This window comes from Sinocyclocheilus grahami, unplaced genomic scaffold (genome assembly GCF_001515645.1).
Source record: "Sinocyclocheilus grahami isolate Dianchi unplaced genomic scaffold, SAMN03320097.WGS_v1.1 scaffold192.1, whole genome shotgun sequence".
Taxonomy (NCBI): domain Eukaryota; kingdom Metazoa; phylum Chordata; class Actinopteri; order Cypriniformes; family Cyprinidae; genus Sinocyclocheilus; species Sinocyclocheilus grahami.
The window spans coordinates 44816-63690 of record NW_015505371.1 but is presented as its reverse complement, the minus strand read 5'-3'; the positions used below and the strand labels follow the sequence as shown (position 1 = coordinate 63690).

The 18875-nt window shown below is 39.2% G+C and overlaps 1 protein-coding gene across 1 annotated transcript in view; it reads left to right on the top strand.

The window, feature by feature from the left end:
- The window catches only part of LOC107594895 (rap guanine nucleotide exchange factor 2-like), a 67828-nt gene extending 50661 nt beyond the window's left edge, over positions 1–17167 (top strand). Inside the window, exons 7-26 of the mRNA XM_016285107.1 lie at positions 3425–3602; positions 5235–5371; positions 6078–6236; positions 6704–6856; positions 7474–7638; positions 7720–7827; positions 7928–8131; positions 10149–10257; positions 10469–10745; positions 10825–10982; positions 11400–11414; positions 11972–12212; positions 12333–12719; positions 12829–13040; positions 13505–13628; positions 14035–14058; positions 14996–15219; positions 16211–16381; positions 16472–16621; positions 17076–17167. Coding sequence (XP_016140593.1) covers positions 3425–3602; positions 5235–5371; positions 6078–6236; positions 6704–6856; positions 7474–7638; positions 7720–7827; positions 7928–8131; positions 10149–10257; positions 10469–10745; positions 10825–10982; positions 11400–11414; positions 11972–12212; positions 12333–12719; positions 12829–13040; positions 13505–13628; positions 14035–14058; positions 14996–15219; positions 16211–16381; positions 16472–16621; positions 17076–17167 — 3288 coding nt within the window. The remainder of the gene's footprint in view (positions 1–3424; positions 3603–5234; positions 5372–6077; positions 6237–6703; positions 6857–7473; positions 7639–7719; positions 7828–7927; positions 8132–10148; positions 10258–10468; positions 10746–10824; positions 10983–11399; positions 11415–11971; positions 12213–12332; positions 12720–12828; positions 13041–13504; positions 13629–14034; positions 14059–14995; positions 15220–16210; positions 16382–16471; positions 16622–17075) is intronic.
- Positions 17168–18875: the final 1708 nt, after the last annotated feature.

Genomic DNA, 18875 nt, shown 5'->3' with positions numbered 1-18875 from the left:
ATATATATATATACTTTTTTTTTTTTTTACATTTGACACTTAACATACATTTAACATTTCCCTGAAATTAAAGTGATTTTGATTAAACCACAAAAATGCAAAACAGAAGCATTTACTAGTACTAGTGGTCTCACTTTTGAACCCCACTGTATGTTGGTATCCTACAGTACCTCAGGCCTCTTTTGTTATGAGTAATGGCCCATATCCTCAATGCAGCTGTCAAAGCGGTCACTTTTTTTCTTTTTCTGTTTTTTTTATTTATTTTTTTACATTTGAATAAATAATGATGCAGGTTCTTCAGGGAGGCTTGAAAGCATTGATCCAAGAATAGTCCTGCTAAAAAATTTATGTTCCCTTCACGATCATCTTAGCTGCCCAAACAGTGCTATAGATTGCACCAGACATGACAGTTTGAAAGATAAATCAGTCCCTTTATCAACTACAATGTATTAACAGCCCCTATGTTTGTCTTCACTGATTAGCTCTTAAATGGTTTATAAAAGGGAGGCCAGCTCAACTCCTGCTTTGCCTGCATCATTGGTGGTGTTTGATTCTTGTTGAAGTACAGCAATGAAACTTTTTGAACAATCCCAAAGTGGTGTAGTTGGTTTATCAATATGTGACTTGAGTGTGATGTGTTTGGTTTCTTCAAGCCTATCTGCCAGAGACATAATGATCTGAAGCGAGTCATCAATATAACGTGTCTGGATGAAAATGTAATGTAATGTAAATCCCAAAAGGTTCAGCTAATGGGTGACTGTTTAGTGTATTGATTTTAAGATCTTAAAACCGCATTAATCAACAGTCATTGATACCTTTCCTCAACAAGATTGCTGTTATTTAAGCACATAGATTTCAGTCATCATGCACCAGTGACTTTCTGCTTTGGGAATGCATATTTAATTCATAGTTGAGAGCAGGGAATACTGGGATTTCCTGCGATTTAATGGATGCAGCATTTGAGGTTGTCTGTCTTTGTAGTTGGTAAATGCTGCTCATAGATCTGTGTTTGTTTTAACTCCAATCTGATCTCCGGGACAAATGTGTGCCACAGGGTTATCGAGCATCTGAGAGCTCATGTAGGTTTTCAGCAGGATTGAGGACCTTAAAGGAACAGTTCATCCAAAATAAGAATCTGTCTTCATTTACTGGTCGTTCCAAAGCCGTATGCCTTTCTTGCGTTGAACACAATTACACAATTTTGTGCAATTACATTGAGCTGCCATGCTTCAAAAATGACTGCAAAAGAACCATAAAAATGTTTCATATGACTTTTGTGCAGTTTTTTTTTTGTCGTTTTTTGAGGAACAACTTAAAATGTCAGTTATTTTCTTGAATTTAAGTTGATAATCACCTTTAGAGAGCTGTTAACTGTTGACCAGATCATTGTGTCATTCAATTCAACTTGAGAACCAGATCAGTCCAATTATTGAATTATTTAGACTAGTTTTGTGAATCGAATCATAAAGAGATCTGTTTAAGAAAAATAATTTGTTCAAGAATTAGACTTGATTAGACACAATTAGACACTCCTCTTATGAAAATATGTCAAGAGTTTTAGTGAATAATAGTTTTGTGTTAAAAACCAAAAAGGGAAATTCAAAAATGAGTGCGTTTACATGCACGTTCTTAAGCTGATTATGCTTAATAAGACGAAAATGCACTTGGTCATGTAAATGCGGTAACCTGTTTTCTTTTATCGGAGTGAGGTCATAAACGGCATAAGCATAAACCGGTCACAACAGGTAGTTTTTTGCCTCTTACTTCGATTTCGCACGGCATGTAAACGCAATAACCTGCTTTCTGTCGTCTTATTGAAGTGCGCATGTGTGATACGTGACAGGAACACATCGTTAGTGCACATTTAAGCGCATCTAGACCGAGCAAACGTCTTGCAGTAAAGAAAGAAGGAAATATATCACAAAAGCAGACTTTTTCATGACTCATAAAATGATAAAAAAAAGTGTTCTCATCTCGTGCAGCAGAAGTAGAAGTGGTTCAGTCACAATGCTGCGTTTATAACTGCATGAGACGAAAATATATGAGCTGTAAGTTTCCCGACATGTTGCAAGCTTAATTTAACATCACAACTGACAAATGTATGGAATACTCCGAGTCAGATACGCAAATGATTATATTTTGACGTCACTACAGGGAAATAACCTGATTTATTAATGAAGTCATGTAAACGCAGCTTACTTGCGTTGTCAGGTTACTGATGTGCATGTAAACGGGGAAAACTGGTTATTTTAATAAGCTGATATTTGTGAGTTATCAGCTTGCATGTAAACGTGCTCAATGAAACTTTTTGATACTATTAAGATTTTTCTATGCTGCTTTTTTATTAAAAATCCAAAAAGCTTCAATCGCCATTCACTGTACTTGCAATGAATATACTCTCCATCATTTCTCCTTTTGTGTTCTGAGAAAAAAAGAAAGTCATACTGGTTTGGAATGACATGAGGGTGAGTAAATCATGACAGAATTGTTATTTTTAGGTGATCTATTCTCACAAGTAATTTAGACCTCTTTAAGAGGGATGCTTATGTGATAGATTTCTCGTTTTTATATTAGTGCATTTTGCCAGCTGCCACCACCATCCTCCCCCACTCCCCTGTCCCCACCCTACCAAAAAAGAGCCCAGCTTCACATCTCCCCGCCCTATGCGCCCTCTGAGTGGCTGCTTTCAGCACCGTCTGAATATTTGATGAGTAATACAGGTCATTTAAGTCAAAATGACATGCGTTTTTTGTGAGCCCAGATCGAGGGGCTTAAAAAATTAAAAGAGGCTGGAAGCCAGAGCTCTAAAGATGAGGCTGGGACCCGGCTTCTGCAAGCATTTGGTCAAGGCGACACTGTGGGCAGTTTCAGGGAGGAACAGAGTACCGCTGGGGCTCCTCGGCCAGGTGAGAGCGAATCAGGGTTGGTTGCGACAGGAGATTGTGGTGTACACAATGGGATGGGTCTTTCTTTTGTTTATTTTAGTCCTGTAGGGCCATGCCGCAGTGCTGGGTGGGTGTTGGGTTGTATTTTCTCAAAAATGGAGTTCAAACATCTACATTTGTATTTTAATACCCAGAATATGTATTTTTTTTGTTGTTGTTGTTGTTGTTACCTGTGCTTGTTTGGTTGGTTTGTTTTGTTGCTTGTTTTGAATTGTTGTTATACAGTAGTACATGCAGTCATGTTTCATTCCAGTTTTTTTTTTAGCCTTGAATCCTAGTCTTGATTATTTTGTGTTTTTTGGGTCTGTGCTTAAACTTTGCTTCTGAAATATGTTAGATGTTAGGTCTGTGATCAGCTCCAGGATTCAGGATATTAATTTAGAAGAAACACCACAGTGATGTAAAAATGCGCAGCAAAAAATGAAAAAAATTCCAAAATACCTTACTTTGATTGACTGACAAAGGTTTTTGACACACAGGCCACAGAGAGTGAGCCCGGCGACATGGACCTCAGTGGCCTGCCCGAGACAGCCGTTGACTCCGAGGAGGATGACGATGAAGAAGACATCGAACGTGCCTCTGATCCCCTCATGAGTCGAGATATTGTCCGAGACTGCCTGGAGAAAGACCCCATGGACCGAACGGATGATGACATAGGTGAGTGATTTGCTTAAACCTTCATGCTAGAATGTGATTCAAACACCAGAATTTGCTCTAGGAAGAAAGATGGGATTCTCGAAATCAATTAAATAAATTGCCAGGAAAAGAAGGCAACAAAAGGTCGGGGAGACTACAAAAGGAAAAAGTGAGGGGGAGACGTGTTTTTTTTTTTTTCTAGGTCACCCTCTCAGCCGCGCCTCACGGAGAGCATTAAAATTTGATTGGCTTAGCCGCATCCACAGCTATGCTTCAGTGGTGCCATGCCAAGCACAGGTCATCGAGTACCCAGACAGGCCATGGGCAGGGAACAAAATCCAAAATCTCTTGTCTCCACTCTCCTCGATCTCAACTGAACCACTCCAGCCTTTGGGCAGCCCTGTCACAATAGCTAAAGCCAAATACTTGATTTGGTTGGCCTGTCGAGCATGGAAAGAAAAACTATTAACATGTTACAGAAAAATGATTATCTTGATGACCAGTTCTAGTAATTCATTGATTGTAAAATAATGATTACTTTGCAATAAATGGACACAAGATGTTATATGTACCATGTTCTATGCAACGGAATGGCATGCACACTTGTAGGCTAAGCTCTCAAAAAGAGACAAATATGGAAATGGGTTTTTCTATATGAGCACTTTTGGCCCTGTGCGTTTTAATAAAAAAAATGGTGTGAAAACACTTTTCACACTCTCACTATAGTTTATTTAATTTGTCTGCTGCCGTTGTCCAACAGTATATATACATATAGCACAGTAGAATTGTCATTTTTCTGTTAGTATTTCTGTTCAGTATTTCTGTCACAGTGTCATTTCTGCCACATCCCAAATGATGCATTGTATTTAATAACATCCTGTGGTGAAAATGGCTTTGTAAGGTTAATATCCCAGCATTCTAAATACTAACTTTATTTTAATTTTAAAGTTTTCTGTCCAGATCGCATGTCTTGAATTTTATCTAAATGACAACAACTGAGGGACAGCTGTAATTGGCTAAAAAGTGCTAAAGTGAGAAAAGAAAAAAATCACAAACAATATTAAAGTGGTTTATTTTGCTCATTATTTTACTTTTTTGTAATTTAACTTGGTTTGTCACATTTGTAAAATGCTATAATTTATTTTTTTTTTACATTTCAAAGTTGAAAATTGAACATCTGGCATAGTTAAATAATAAAATCTATACATAAACCACGTGAATTTGGAAGGTAGCAAAAACAAATGATAAATGGTTCTATGACCGTTTTATTTTGACTTCCATATAACAAAAATCATCAAAATCTGTTTGTTTTAATAAAACCACCTGGGAAGTGTCCATAATTGAAGAAACTACATTCTGTTTAGTTCTTTGTTACTGTGGAAATGGATTTTGTCATGTATAATATGCCCTGTATATTGCATAGCAAGATTAGCCGGTTCTCAGAAATAGCTTTGTATTAATAATGCATTCGATGCTTGGTTGCTGTTATTTTTATAGCCATGGAAAGAATGTTTTTCCGTTCTCCATGTGGGAAGAACAAACTGCATCTGATAGAGAGAACAAATATCAATGAAAGACTTTCAAAGACTCTCATGTATCTCACTTAGTCTTAAATCTGACTTTCACTTCTTGTTTCTCACCCTGTTTCTTCAGAGCAACTGTTGGAGTTCATGCACCAGCTACCGGCCTTTGCCAACATGACCATGTCTGTCAGGAGGGAGCTTTGTGCTGTTATGGTGTTCGCTGTGGTGGAACGGGCCGGCACAGTCGTCCTTAATGATGGCGAAGAGGTCGGTTAGACTTGCCGTGACATAAACCAGTAGCATTAGCCTTACTTGAAGCCTCAGTTTCACCTTTAACCTATATGTGTGACCTAGTACGTATAGTACATACACTGCACTTTTTCTATATCAATAGCTATTAGCCTAGCTTTTTACACAAATCCCATTTTAGTTCTTTCTTTAACCCCAATTCTCTCTCTTTTTTGAAGTTATGTCATTCACCTTTAGCCTTTCACCAGCTTTCACTTAAGTCTCATGTTGTTCTTGATTCTGTGGCTTTGCTTACACATACTGCTATCCTTCGCCCTGCCTTTCGTCACAGCCAATCAGCCATTCAGCTTCTGCACCGTTAAACCTGAATGGATGCCAGCATTCAGCATCTTGAGATTACAAGATGCTCGCGGTACAGCGGGAATCACTTATCTCCTTGTCTCAGTATTGACATGCCAAAACGAGCCATTTTCCCTCCTAATGCATCCATATAATTGAAAGCAGGACAGGGCTTGAGGCTTGCACAGCTCAATGTGATGACATGTTCACCACTATTACCAATGCTCAAAAAATAAAAAGCAGGAGCAAGTAATTAGGTCCAAGTTTTGCATTTCACCACGGAGGTTTATATAACAAACTGACAGTGATTTAAACTGTAATCTAACATTAAAAATAAACCATATGTCCTCCTTTGTCTTACTGTTAACTTGTACCTTTGTTGTAGCTGGACTCATGGTCTGTGATTCTGAACGGCTCAGTGGAGGTGACGCACCCAGATGGCCGGACGGAAATCCTGTGCATGGGCAACAGCTTCGGTGTGTCCCCCACCATGGAGAAAGAGTACATGAAAGGGGTGATGAAGACCAAGGTGGATGACTGCCAGGTGAGTCAACAATCCATAATCTGCCCAAAAAAAGTAAATCCTATTTTCTGCCAAAATAAATAAACATTGCATTTGATTGCATCATTTCATTGAGTAAAGAAAATGAAGCCTATTTTTGCATTGTGACATTGCATTTTTGGCTATCCAGTATGTTTTAAGAAAGAACTCTATCGATAAAAAAACCCAAAGAAGAATGTCTTTTATCACTGTCCAACCTATTTTAGTGGTTTATAATGACTCATTTACTGCAAAAGTGATATGGTCCTGCCCATTCATTAAGCATGAGAATAATAGGGGTGATTAGTGAAAATTTTGCAATAATGAAATCTTGTCTCCGTTTCAGTGCACTGGTGTAATTATCATGGGGAAATCATTTGAAAACACTGCTACATCTTAAAAGTGATTTACTTTTGCCTCTCGACTTGTGTCTGCTTGCTCACTTTTGCTATCATTTCTCTCTCTGTCAGTTTGTTTGCATAGCACAGCAAGATTACTGCTGTATCCTTAATCAAGTGGAGAAAAACATGCAGAAGGTGGAAGAGGAGGGTGAGATTGTGATGGTGAAGGAACACCGAGAGCTTGACCGCACAGGCACCAGAAAAGGACACATTGTCATCAAGGTGAGAACCCAACTACAAATGAGTTTGTGTTTGTCACACCCAGAGGTAAAGAAATGTTCAGAAATGTAGCTACAGTAAAGTGACAAGAAGGCAATTCCCAACCAAAAAACAATTTCTCAACAAAACATATTATAAGGGACATTACCTGTCATGAGGTCCAATGATAGCTCACATAAGGATTTTTATACTTAAACCAGTGTTTCCTGCACCTCTATTTTACGGCCCTTCAGCCAAAATAAATTATATTTTGTTTGAGTTGTGAGTTTGCAGTCTGAATTGAATCCGATGAGATGTGCCACGCAGCAAAAACTGTTAGGAAACATTGACTCACACTCTTGATTGACATGGCGTTGGCTCTGATTTACACAGATGCATTGAACATAGCCATTTATTGATTCCTAAACATGGAAATATGCTTAGCACAGTGGAGGCATATATGGACTGAATATCAAATACATTTTATGAGTCCAATGTCTTGACAGTTAGAGTGGAGGGAAATTTGCCTCACAACAATGAAACTGACCACCAGTTTTTCTGGCTGAACCCAAATCAGAGAGTCACAAGCCAAAGTTGGATTAAATAGGCATCCTCTAAAAGAGTACATTTGGTTTTTACAGGGCACACCGGAGCGTCTTACCATGCACCTTGTAGAAGAGCACTCGGTAGTGGATCCCACCTACATCGAGGACTTCCTGCTTACCTACCGCACCTTCCTGCCAAGCCCCATGGTGGTAGGCAAGAAACTGTTGGAGTGGTTCCATGACCCCAGCCTCAGGGACAAGGTACATAGACACTCTTATGCAAGCACTTAAGTCAATCAGCGCTTGATGAGATGAATGATTATTTACATCATATTTCATCAGGTTACACGGGTAGTCTTGCTGTGGGTAAACAATCATTTCAACGACTTTGAGGGTGACTCCGCAATGACGCATTTTCTTGAGGAGTTCGAGTACAATCTGGAGAGAGAGGTCAGTTGTGTGCAATAAAACCTTAAGATTTCTTGGTGTTCTTCATCTTTGTGGCTGAGTCGACAGCAAAATTCACATGTAATGCCTCTCTTTGAACCAGAAAATGTGTGGGCACCTAAGACTGTTAAACATAGCATGTGCTGCCAAAGCTAAGCTGCGGGTGGTGACCCTGACCAAACCCTCGAGGGAAGCACCCCTGTCTTTCACCCTGCTGGGGGGTTCAGAGAAGGGCTTTCGCATTTTCATTGACAGCGTGGAGCCAGGCAGCAAAGCTGCAGAGGCCGGACTTAAACGAGGAGATCAGGTAATGTCACACCAGCAGCATGCAGGATCTGAAGTAGGCTACAGAAATAGTTGTAGTTGTTAAATTGACACCGTAATAGCAACTTGCTGTGGCATTAGCAGCAGTAATAGTAGTTATGGGACTGGAAGTGGGAAACATTGTGTGAGAGCATTTGTAATTGCTGTTGTCAAGCGGTGAAAGCGGTTAGTCACAGCACTGACAGCATACTGCCCTAAATCATAAAGAAAAAGAGCAAAAACCTCATCTTATGATTTTGTTTTCATTCCATCTATCGTTCAAACGTAAAAGCGCACACATCTCAGCCTGTTAACTTGTTCTGTAGTCTAAATATGTCTGCCACACGGCTTCCCTCCTTCACACAAGCGGAAAATGTGATTTCAGATGAATAGAGTGTCACACTGTTTCCTTTTGCCCTTCACTCAATGCAGTATTTGGCTCATAAAGCTGTTTAATTAGTTGCTATCTATTTGCCCTCTGAACCACAAGAGGATTGTGATTGTTCAGAATGCTAATCAGCTGATACTTGGCCGTTTTGAGATTATTGACAATAACCGTGTCTGCTTAGCCAATTAACAGATGTGGTAGTTCCCCTTTGTGTCAGTGAACAGCTTTGACAATGGATAAGCAATTTGTTGTTAAGTTTAATATGAGTTAATATTATGTAGAATAAGTTTCCATTTAATTTATTCTGTGTTATCACTAGCAAGGGAACTCTTATATATATATCAAGGGAAATCGGGCATCAGCCACACTGCTCTCTAGATATCAGTAGATATCAGCGGTAACACTTTATAAGTATGCACTAATAAAGTACTTAAAAATCATTAACAAACTATTAGTTTATAGTTTTTTGTAGTTTATATATTGTAATCTCTACATTGTTAATATATTAATAGGCTATATAAAAATAGTGAGTTCTTTGTTCATTGTCGCTGTTATTAACACAGTTATTATTGTTTAATTAGGTCGTAGTAAAGGAATTGTTAATTGGTAATTAGGAGTGAATAGTTCTTACTTTAGATTAGGTCACATAAAATGGGAAAATGTCATTAAGTGCTATAAACCAGCCTTTATTGAACATTAATTTAATTAATATTTAGTGTTCCTTAAAAAGCTTACAAATGCATAACATATAAACACACATATTGGTTTTTATGTTTTATGGGGACTCTCCATAGGTGTAATGGTTTTTATACTGTACAAACTGTATATTCTATCCCCTTACACAAACCCCACCCCTAAACCTACCCATCACAGAAAATCATATAGTTTTCTGTGATGGGGATAGAATATACAGTTTGTGGAATTTGTAGGAACACTTAATACTAATGCAATTAATGTAAAGGATATAAAAATGTAAAAGTAAAGTTTGGTTTAAAGCATTTAATTAATTACATTTTCCAATTTTCTGTGAGCTAATCTAAAGTGAGAACTATTTCCGGTTAATAAGCTGTTAACAAAACATTATATTAGTCTATGCCTATGAGCTAATTAAACAATAATAATTTGTTAATTACAGTGACAATGAATGAAGAACTCACTATTTGTATAGAGTCTATTAATGTATTAACTACAGTTTATAAACTATGAATTAACTATAAACTAATAGTTTGCAAATTATTTGTAAGTATTTTATTAGTGTATACTTATTATAAAATGTTACCATATTAGCCAATAAAAAACATATTGCTTGGCCGCTAACGTGATTATGGATCTGTTTTTGTTTGTGTCACTGGTGTGAATTTGTGTCAATGAATGAATTAATGCCAAAGGAGTTCATGTTGCAGTAAGGGCAAAGTCCTTTTACACTGAAAATAAGCATCACACTCGCATTCACTCAGCATACCTCACCTCACTGAGAGAATTTTATGAAGTGACATGTAATACCACAAACTACTCACTGTGTGCTGAAAGTATATAGTACTGAAATAAAACTTTGTGCTTTATGTATATGTATCAACTGGCCCAGCTGCAATGTTGATTGAGATTTTGGATTTTAATCTTTTTTCCCCCCCAGATACTAGAGGTCAATGGGCAAAACTTTGAAAATGTGCCGTTATCCAAAGCTAACGAGATTCTCAAAAACAACACGCACCTGTCCATTACTGTGAAAACCAATCTCTTAGGTAAGCTACACTGGCTGAAATGACTGCAGCTGCACAGACTGTCATTTAGATTCAACAACACTTCATCTGAAAATTGCCAGTCAGCTCGCTTTCCTCTTGCAGTAGGGGTAAATGTAGCTGTAATTGATTTTGGAAAAAGCTATTTGTTCCTTGAAAATGTCAGATGGCATTGTTAAACTCATTTTCTCTGTGCTGTGTTCCCTGCTCTTAGTGTTTAAGGAGCTACTGGCCAGGCCTGACCAGAACCAGGAGCAAGAACAGGAGGAGGAGCCAGACAGGAAGAACGGGGCACCTCACATCCCCAAAATCGGGGACATTAAGAAAGCCAGCCGCTACTCCATCCCTGACCTGGCTGTGGATGTGGAGCAGGTCATGGGTCTTGAGAAAGCTAGTAAGAAAGCCAAGGCCAATACCGTGGGTGGCAGAAACAAGCTGAAGAAGATCTTCGACAAGACACTGACCAGTATTCTTCCACCCAAACCTTACAAGTAAGCTGAGCTTCATGCATGAAAGCTCTCTTAGTGATTTGGTCCACTTCAGTGTATAATTCTTCAGGTTTGTTTACAGTGATGTTGGCGTGGGACAGTCCCAGGATGACAGTATTGTCGGGCTAAAGCAGTCAAAGCAGATCACTCCTGCTCTTCCTGTCAGTGGAAACCTTTCATCAAGCAACCCTGACCTATTGCAGTCACACCACCGCATACTTGACTTCAACAACCAGCCTGGTAAGACACTTAATGTGGTTTAGCAAAGTAATACATTTTACTGCATCTACATCCATGTTGGTTCTGGAACAACAGTCTAGTCAACCACTCTCATGTTAGGGTTAGGTTGTGGCTTGGTCTTAAGGGGTGAACAGCGTTCTTATCATCTATCCCATTTCCCTAGGGATAGGGTTTAGCCAGTAATCATTAAATCCAGGAATTTGTTCTACTAGGTTAGACGTTCTTCTCAAGAGAGAACAGACTTTGCGTCAGTAAATAAAGATAGTAGAGATCTTTACATGGATAGTTTAAATATTATTCTTGCAATGTCTTGCTGTGCACTTACCTTTAGGGCATCTACAGAACCTTTCACAGAAGTTTAATCTCAGTACATGAATATTTAATAAGATGCTCATGCTGTCCTGAATGTCCTTTCAGAAGCAGTCCCTATAAGTAAGTATTTGATCTTGTCATCTTAGAGGTTTCTCAGCTACTTTCATTTTCTTAATCACAATCTTCTTCACTTCTCTGTTCAGTTTTGACATTGATTTTGCTATCCAAAGCTATGTAGAACAAATTTTGGTGGTACTCAATCAGGTCCTAATCTGTAAACACTCTGCATTTGGTGGGATTCACTGATTTGCGTCACTTTCACACTAGAGGTTTTTTTTCAGTGTGAGATTGATTGAACTTGAAGGCTGATTTGTTTGCTTGTTGTGAAGGTGTCTTCTGAGCATACATATGCACCAAGAAAATTTTACAACTTATTTAAAAAAAAAGCTCCTGATGATGGGATTGTAGATGTGTAATTCACAAGTGGATCACTTCTTGACTGTCCAAAACTCTAGTTCAGATTCTGACTTATTCAAACATACCAAGTGTGAAAGTGACATAAGTTCAATAGTAATGTAAAATGATCATGTGTAACACATTATAAGTGGTTTTCCACCGAGATGTTGGTTAATGAACGGGTTAAGTGTGTGGGCTTAAGCCATTCCTCTGTTCTTTAGACATGTCAGACCAGGTATTGAGAGTGTTCAAGGCAGACCAGCAAAGTCGGTACATCATGATTGGGAAGGACACCACAGCAAAAGAAGTCGTAGCCCAGGCCATCCGAGAGTTTGCCTTGACCGCTGCCCCTGAAGCATATTCGTTGTGTGAGGTGTCAGTCACTCCTGAGGGTGTCATCAAGCAGCGGCGACTCCCTGAACAACTCTCCAAACTGGCCGACAGGATCCAGCTGAGTGGAAGGTGATGCCTTAGAACCCTTGTGGTCATTTTGATCAATTTTCTGAATTATTTTCGTGTCAAACCACTTAGAACATCTGGTGACCTCTCCTCTCATTGGCCTATTCTCCGTTTAACCTGTAGGTACTACCTGAAAAGCAACATGGAGACAGAGACACTGTGCTCGGATGAAGATGCCCAGGAACTACTACGGGAGAGCCAGATCAGCCTGCTGCAGCTTAGTACAGTGGAAGTGGCGACCCAGCTGTCCATGCGTGCCTTTGAGCTGTTCTGTGCCATCGAGCCCACCGAATACATTGATGACCTCTTTAAGCTCAAAACCCGTCTTACCAGGCCCCCCAGCCTCAAGCTCTTTGAGGAGGCCATCAATCGGGAGACCTTCTGGGTGGCCACAGAGGTGGTACGTGAGACCTACCAGCTCAAACGGATGAAGATCATCAAGCACTTCATTAAGATCGCACTGCATTGCCGCGAGTGCAAGAACTTCAACTCCATGTTTGCCATCATCAGGTAGAATTAGTCTTTATTTTAAGAGGCAGAAAAATTAAGGGTTAAACTGAAGACCTCTTATGTATGTTATATTTTTCCAAGTAACAATGACATTGTGTGTCTTTTCCAGTGGTCTGAACTTGGCACCAGTGTCCAGACTGAGAGGCACATGGGAGAAGTTGCCCAGTAAATATGAGAAGCTGTTTAGTGATCTTCAAGATCTATTTGATCCCTCCAGGAATATGGCGAAGTACCGGAATCTTCTAAACAGCCAGAACCTGCAGCCACCCATCATCCCACTTTTCCCTGTAATCAAGAAGGATCTCACCTTCCTGCATGAAGGTAAGATAGTTCTCACCGAAGTAGGTGATGACATGCAGTATATAGTACCTGTGTTTATCTATTATTCAAGTACATTTACCTTCATTTCTTTTAGATAAAATGGCTTGATACCTTTCTCAAAGCTTCATTCCCAGTCTGAAATTATTAATACATAACTGTCCGTGTTTATATGTCAGTAATGCATTTTCCTGGCTTTGTGTAGCACCTACTCCTCTGCATAGGCTTCCTAAGTTTGTTTCTAACTAGGACTCTGATCATTTCTGTTTAATCTTAAGAGTTTGTGCTGTGCATTTAATGCAAGGTTTGTGTCTTAAAGGCAGTTGCAAAAACTGTCCATTTTGAGAGTCCATTTTGAAAATATGACCGCTTTGACACAAACTTCACCATTTTAATTTGACCCTGAGGGGAAAAAAAATGATTATAAAAATGTATGAAATGAGCCTTTTCTTTATTGTCCACTCTAGGAAATGACTCAAAGGTAGATGGTTTGGTGAACTTTGAGAAACTGCGGATGATTGCTAAAGAGATCAGACACGTAGGCCGAATGGCAGCTGTAAACATGGACCCTGCTCTGATGTTCAGAACCAGGTGAGTGCCTTTCTGTTCTGAGTGCTACAATGACTTCTTTGTCCTTCTTTCAGGCTGGACTCTTCACATCACTGAGTAGCTTTTAGTGCCCACTCACGGCGATGTGTACAGCTCTCACCTCACGCTTCCACACACAGGCTTTTTCCAAAGGTTTTTTGATATGTTAAAGTGATATTTACGTACGAGTTAAGCCATTTTGTATGTTACTCTCTGTCTGCATTATTGTCAGAGAAGTTAGTGTCTCTCTTTTGGTCTCTGGTGCACCTCACCTTGGTACCCTTGGTCTGTTTCTCCTCATCTAAGTGTGTCTCCCTCTTTTTCTCTCATGGGCTTTCTCTCTCCCGCATTTCTCTCTTCATCTACCCTCTCTGCCCCACACTTCACTATTCATGGCTCTCCCTTACAGGAAGAAGAAATGGAGAAGTTTAGGGTGAGTAAGGTGAACTCTCACCTTTGGCCTCATGTGTGCCCCCTCCTTTATTTTGGGCTGGCTCCTCACCATCCATTCTTTTTCTTTTTCTGGTTCATTTGAGAATGCTTCTGCTATGACGGATCCCATCCAAGCATTTGACCGCCATCACTTTTGCTACTCGGGGTCATTAAATAAACTCACCTCATTCTAAAATACATCCTAATGTTTCTGTTGTATAATTACCATAGATTTTGAATGTTTCACAAACATGACTCCACTAGTATGCATGAATTTATTTACAGTTGTTTGGTTCCTGCACATTTATTAATTTGATATCCCATGATCCATTTTTAGCAAAAAGTGATTTAACTTGCCCCTTCCAGCTAAACTACTTACCATAGCCGCACGCCTTCAGCTAAGTTTTGCAGTGTTGTGAGTTTTTTTGTTGTTTTTTTTGCCTTTTTGATTATTTTCTATAGTTTGAACTAATAATTGTATTAGTTTATAAAATGTGATTAATGATATGTGTGTGAATTCAAACACAGCCGTTTATAAGATCTTTTTTGAGTTGAAAATTGTGTTCTTCTATTCCAGCCTAACATACAAAACTGCTAATGGTGCAGAAATTACACACTTCACCTTTAAACATAAATACATAAAATAAATGGTTGACAAATTGTTCAAGGTTTTTGCCTATAAAAAATATATATGATCCATTTTTTTAAATGATCAAATAATCTGTTATTTTACTATACTTCTGTTGTTTTATTTAACATCCAGTTTTTATTTAACTGCCTGATTGGCTGAGATGTGAAGTGCATGGAATGTTTGGATTGAAGCTGCAAGGAATGCAACTTATCGCATGTCAAAGAAAGACTGATCTGATCCTGCATCAGCATACTACCACTGTTAAAGTCAGCCTGCATCTTTAACTGTAATATGTGTGTGCATTTAGGTCACTCAGTCAGGGTAGTGCCAATGCGGCCGTCCTGGATGTAACCCAGACGGGCGGGCACAAGAAGCGGGTCAGACGGAGTTCCTTCCTCAATGCCAAGAAGCTGTACGAGGACGCACAGATGGCACGCAAGGTCAAACAATACCTCTCCAACCTCACCCTGGAGACGAATGAAGAGAGCCTGCAGACACTCTCAATTCAGTGTGAGCCTTCAGTCAACACATGTGAGTAGCGTAGCAAGTACACACACTATTACAAATAGATGAATCCACAGGAAACAACAGTGGCATGTGATGAAAAACACCACAGACATTTACCTCACAATAAAAAAAACTGCATACCCCACAGAACAAAATATTCAATATCACTTATGCTTACAAAAGCTATATTTATTTAATAAAAAATACAGTCAAAACTAAATTTGTAGAATATTATTGCAATTTCAAAACTGTTTTTGTTGTAATTTATATTTGTGATGCAAAGCTGAATTTTCAGCAGCCATTATTCCAGTCTTCAGTGTCACATTCATAGGGTGACCATACGGGCCATTTTTACAGGATGCGTCCTTGCAAATATTTCTGTATTGCCTAAATATCCAGGTTTTGGCTGTTAGCACTGTGCAGATCGATCGTTGTATGACATTATTTCACGAGAGCTATAGAGAGCAGAGCAGACAGCTCCTTATGCTTTCAAATCGCTCTCGCGGTACTTTGGTGTCATTCTCAACGTTCGGTGCATAGCTTCAAGTCGAACGAACGAACAAACACGTATGCATATTTGCATCGCTTTGATCGTTCTCACCTTCTCTCGCCTGACGCGCCATGATTGGTCGATTATGTACAATACCTGCATGTTATTGGTCAAACTACTTTGGATGTTTTAGGCAATATAAAAATCATGGCCAGGATGTGTCCCGTATAAATGTACGGGACACATCCTACACATCCTACACATCTAGTGGCTACACATGCACCCTACACATTCATTATGTACATTCATTATGTAATAACTAGAAAGTTCAAAATAACTTTTTTTTTTAAACTTTTTTTAACATGAACTTTTGTAACATTATAAATTTCTTAATTATGAATGTTACTCTGTCACTTTTTATCAATTGAATGTGTTCTTGTTGAATAAAATAGTTCTTCTAAAATTATTTTTCTCATTCTGTAAATGCTTATCTAAATATTTATTATTTGTCTTATATCATTACAGTGCCGAAGAGTTCCGGGGACAGGAAGAGACCCGACACATCGCCTGTAGTTGCACGGGCCGCCATTCACCAGCGCCAGCAGCTTCAGAAAGCCAACCAGGCGCTTCAAGTGCCTGCCGTAGCCCTCTACCCATCACGCAAGAAAGTGCCAGTCAAAGACTTGCCGCCATTTGGTGAGACTCCGCATTTATGTAGCTTAAACATGATCAGCTTCTACATTGTGTAATACGGGTGCTCATAAGAATCTTATTGTGTTTGCACAGGCACAAGCTCACCACAGTCTCTGAAAAAGATACTGTCCCTTTCAGAGGAGGCAGGAGAGAGACACAGGAAACCAACAGAGGACAGTGTGTCCAACAACTCCTCACAGCTGTCATCTCCTCCCACATCCCCTCACAGCTCACCTAAGAAAGGTAATTATACACACAGGCACACAATGGCATTTTTTGCTAATTTAAATGTTGTTTTCTTCAACCTCTGGTATTTGCACACTTGATTTACTTTCCCCATTGACTTGTGTAACTGTGGAATCAGAGCCTTATGGTGGGCATGCAGTGAAATGTATTGCCAGACAGCATGTGCCCCACTGGCATTTCTCTGTTAGCTGGCACCCCTAGTGCCAACATGTTTTCATGGCTGATTTACAGTTATATGTTGAGACTGCCATCTAGTGGTAAAAAGATAACACATAGGATATGAAATATCCTGCCAAGGATGTGTTTTTTTTACAAAACATCTTGGAACGCTGCTTGTCTACGATTTCATTACTGTTAAGTTACAAATGCACTACTTTCCATCTCTCCTTTTGAATTTTCATCACATAACATTTCTGTCTCTCATCGCTCACCTGTTTTACCCTGTATTCAGCCATTGCATCTATGAGAAGCCACAGTATGAAGGGTTTTTCCTCCTTCTGTAGAAAATCACCTAAAGGTAACAGGTCCTGGATGCAGATTTAACCTGAGAGAGTTCACACAAGCATCATTATTGCTGTGTCTCGAAATGTTGTGAACTGCCTACTAAAACATCATTTATTAGAGGTACACTACCATTCAAAAGCTTGGGGTCAATAAAATTCATAAAAATCTGTTTAAAAAGTCTCTTATGTTCACCAAGGCTGCATTTATCTGATCAGAAATACATTGAAAACATAATATTGTGAAATATTATTACATTAAAAATAACTGTTTAATATTTGAATATATTTTAAGATTTAATAAATTTTTTACCGTGTTACAAACAGAAAAAAAAATTACTGAACCCAAACCTTTGACCATTTGGGATGTTGGTTGCTTTCTTAGTATTGAGACACAGCCAATGAGATGCTTTGTTTTCAGTTAGATCAGGGGTGGGCAAACTTGGCCCTTCCAGGCCACTTTTCTTCAGAGGTTAGCTCCAACCCTAATCAAATACACCTGAACCAGTTAATCATTGTCTTCAAGACTACTAGAAGGCTACAGGCAGGTGAGTCATATCAGGGTTGGATCAAATCTCTGCAGGAAAGTGGCCTGGAAGGGCCAAGTTTGCCTGTCACTGAGTTAGATAATTGACATAATCAGTGACATTTGTGTGTAGACTTTCTTTAGTAATCAAATGTTATTGTTTGTTTATTGTGTTGTATAGTACAGTGTCAGTTAAAGGTTCCACTAATGGTTTTATACATTTAGAAATATCAGAATTGCTGACATTTAGATGAACTCTCTCGCCAAGTCTAGACAGTGTTTTTGCTCCTGTTGTAGCTGGCAGAGGCAGGCTACTGCTGTAGCTGTGTGTGTGTGTGTGTGTGTGTGTGTGTGTGTGTGTGTGTGTACTATAGGGCTTTGCTACTGAAGTAACTGCCTGGTTTTGATTAACTAATCTAAGAAAGGGGGTTTTGACTCTAGAGTAATGTTTTGCTCTGCCAGTAGCATAGTGTTTAGGAGTTTAACCTTCTCTGACACCCTGAATATAAACTCTTCTTTCTTACACTATCATTGTATTATCAATTTCATCATGATGTAAACAGGAAGGCTTACCTTCCATGAGTTGGTTATAGGGCTGTCGCGATAACCGCAGTACTGCACTATTGACGAGCAAACTGCAGAGGAATGCATGAACCGCAGCAACTGCGATTTTTGAGTGCTTTATTTTTTCGTAAGGTTATGCCCTTCTCGTTTTACACTTAAGGCATGTGGACTGAATATTAAACAAGTTAATAATGATAACATAATGTATACCATGCTGATTTGTACAGAGGCTCCATAGATTTGCACTTAACAAGCCTAAACAGACGGTGAGTGAGAGAGAGATCGACTGAGCATGTGCGATTACTTGCGTTTGTCCTCCAGGCCGAGTCATATATTTGTGAAAATAGGTTGTCATGTCCAGGGAAAGCGAAATCTCTGTCTTAGCATCGACGCATAGCTGTTCAGCTGAGCCTTCTAAAGTGGCGCTCAAAGTTAAAGGGGTCATATGATGCAATTTAAATTTTTCCTTTCTCTTTGGAGTGTTACAAGCTCTTGGTGCATAAAGAAGATCTGTAAAGTTCCAAAGACTAAAGTCTCAAATCCAAAGAGACATTCTTTATAAAATATAAGAGTCAGCCAAGCCTACCTAAAAGAGCTCGTTCTAACACGCCCCCACATGTCTACTTCACAATGTGGGAAGATTTGCATAACGCCGTCCAAA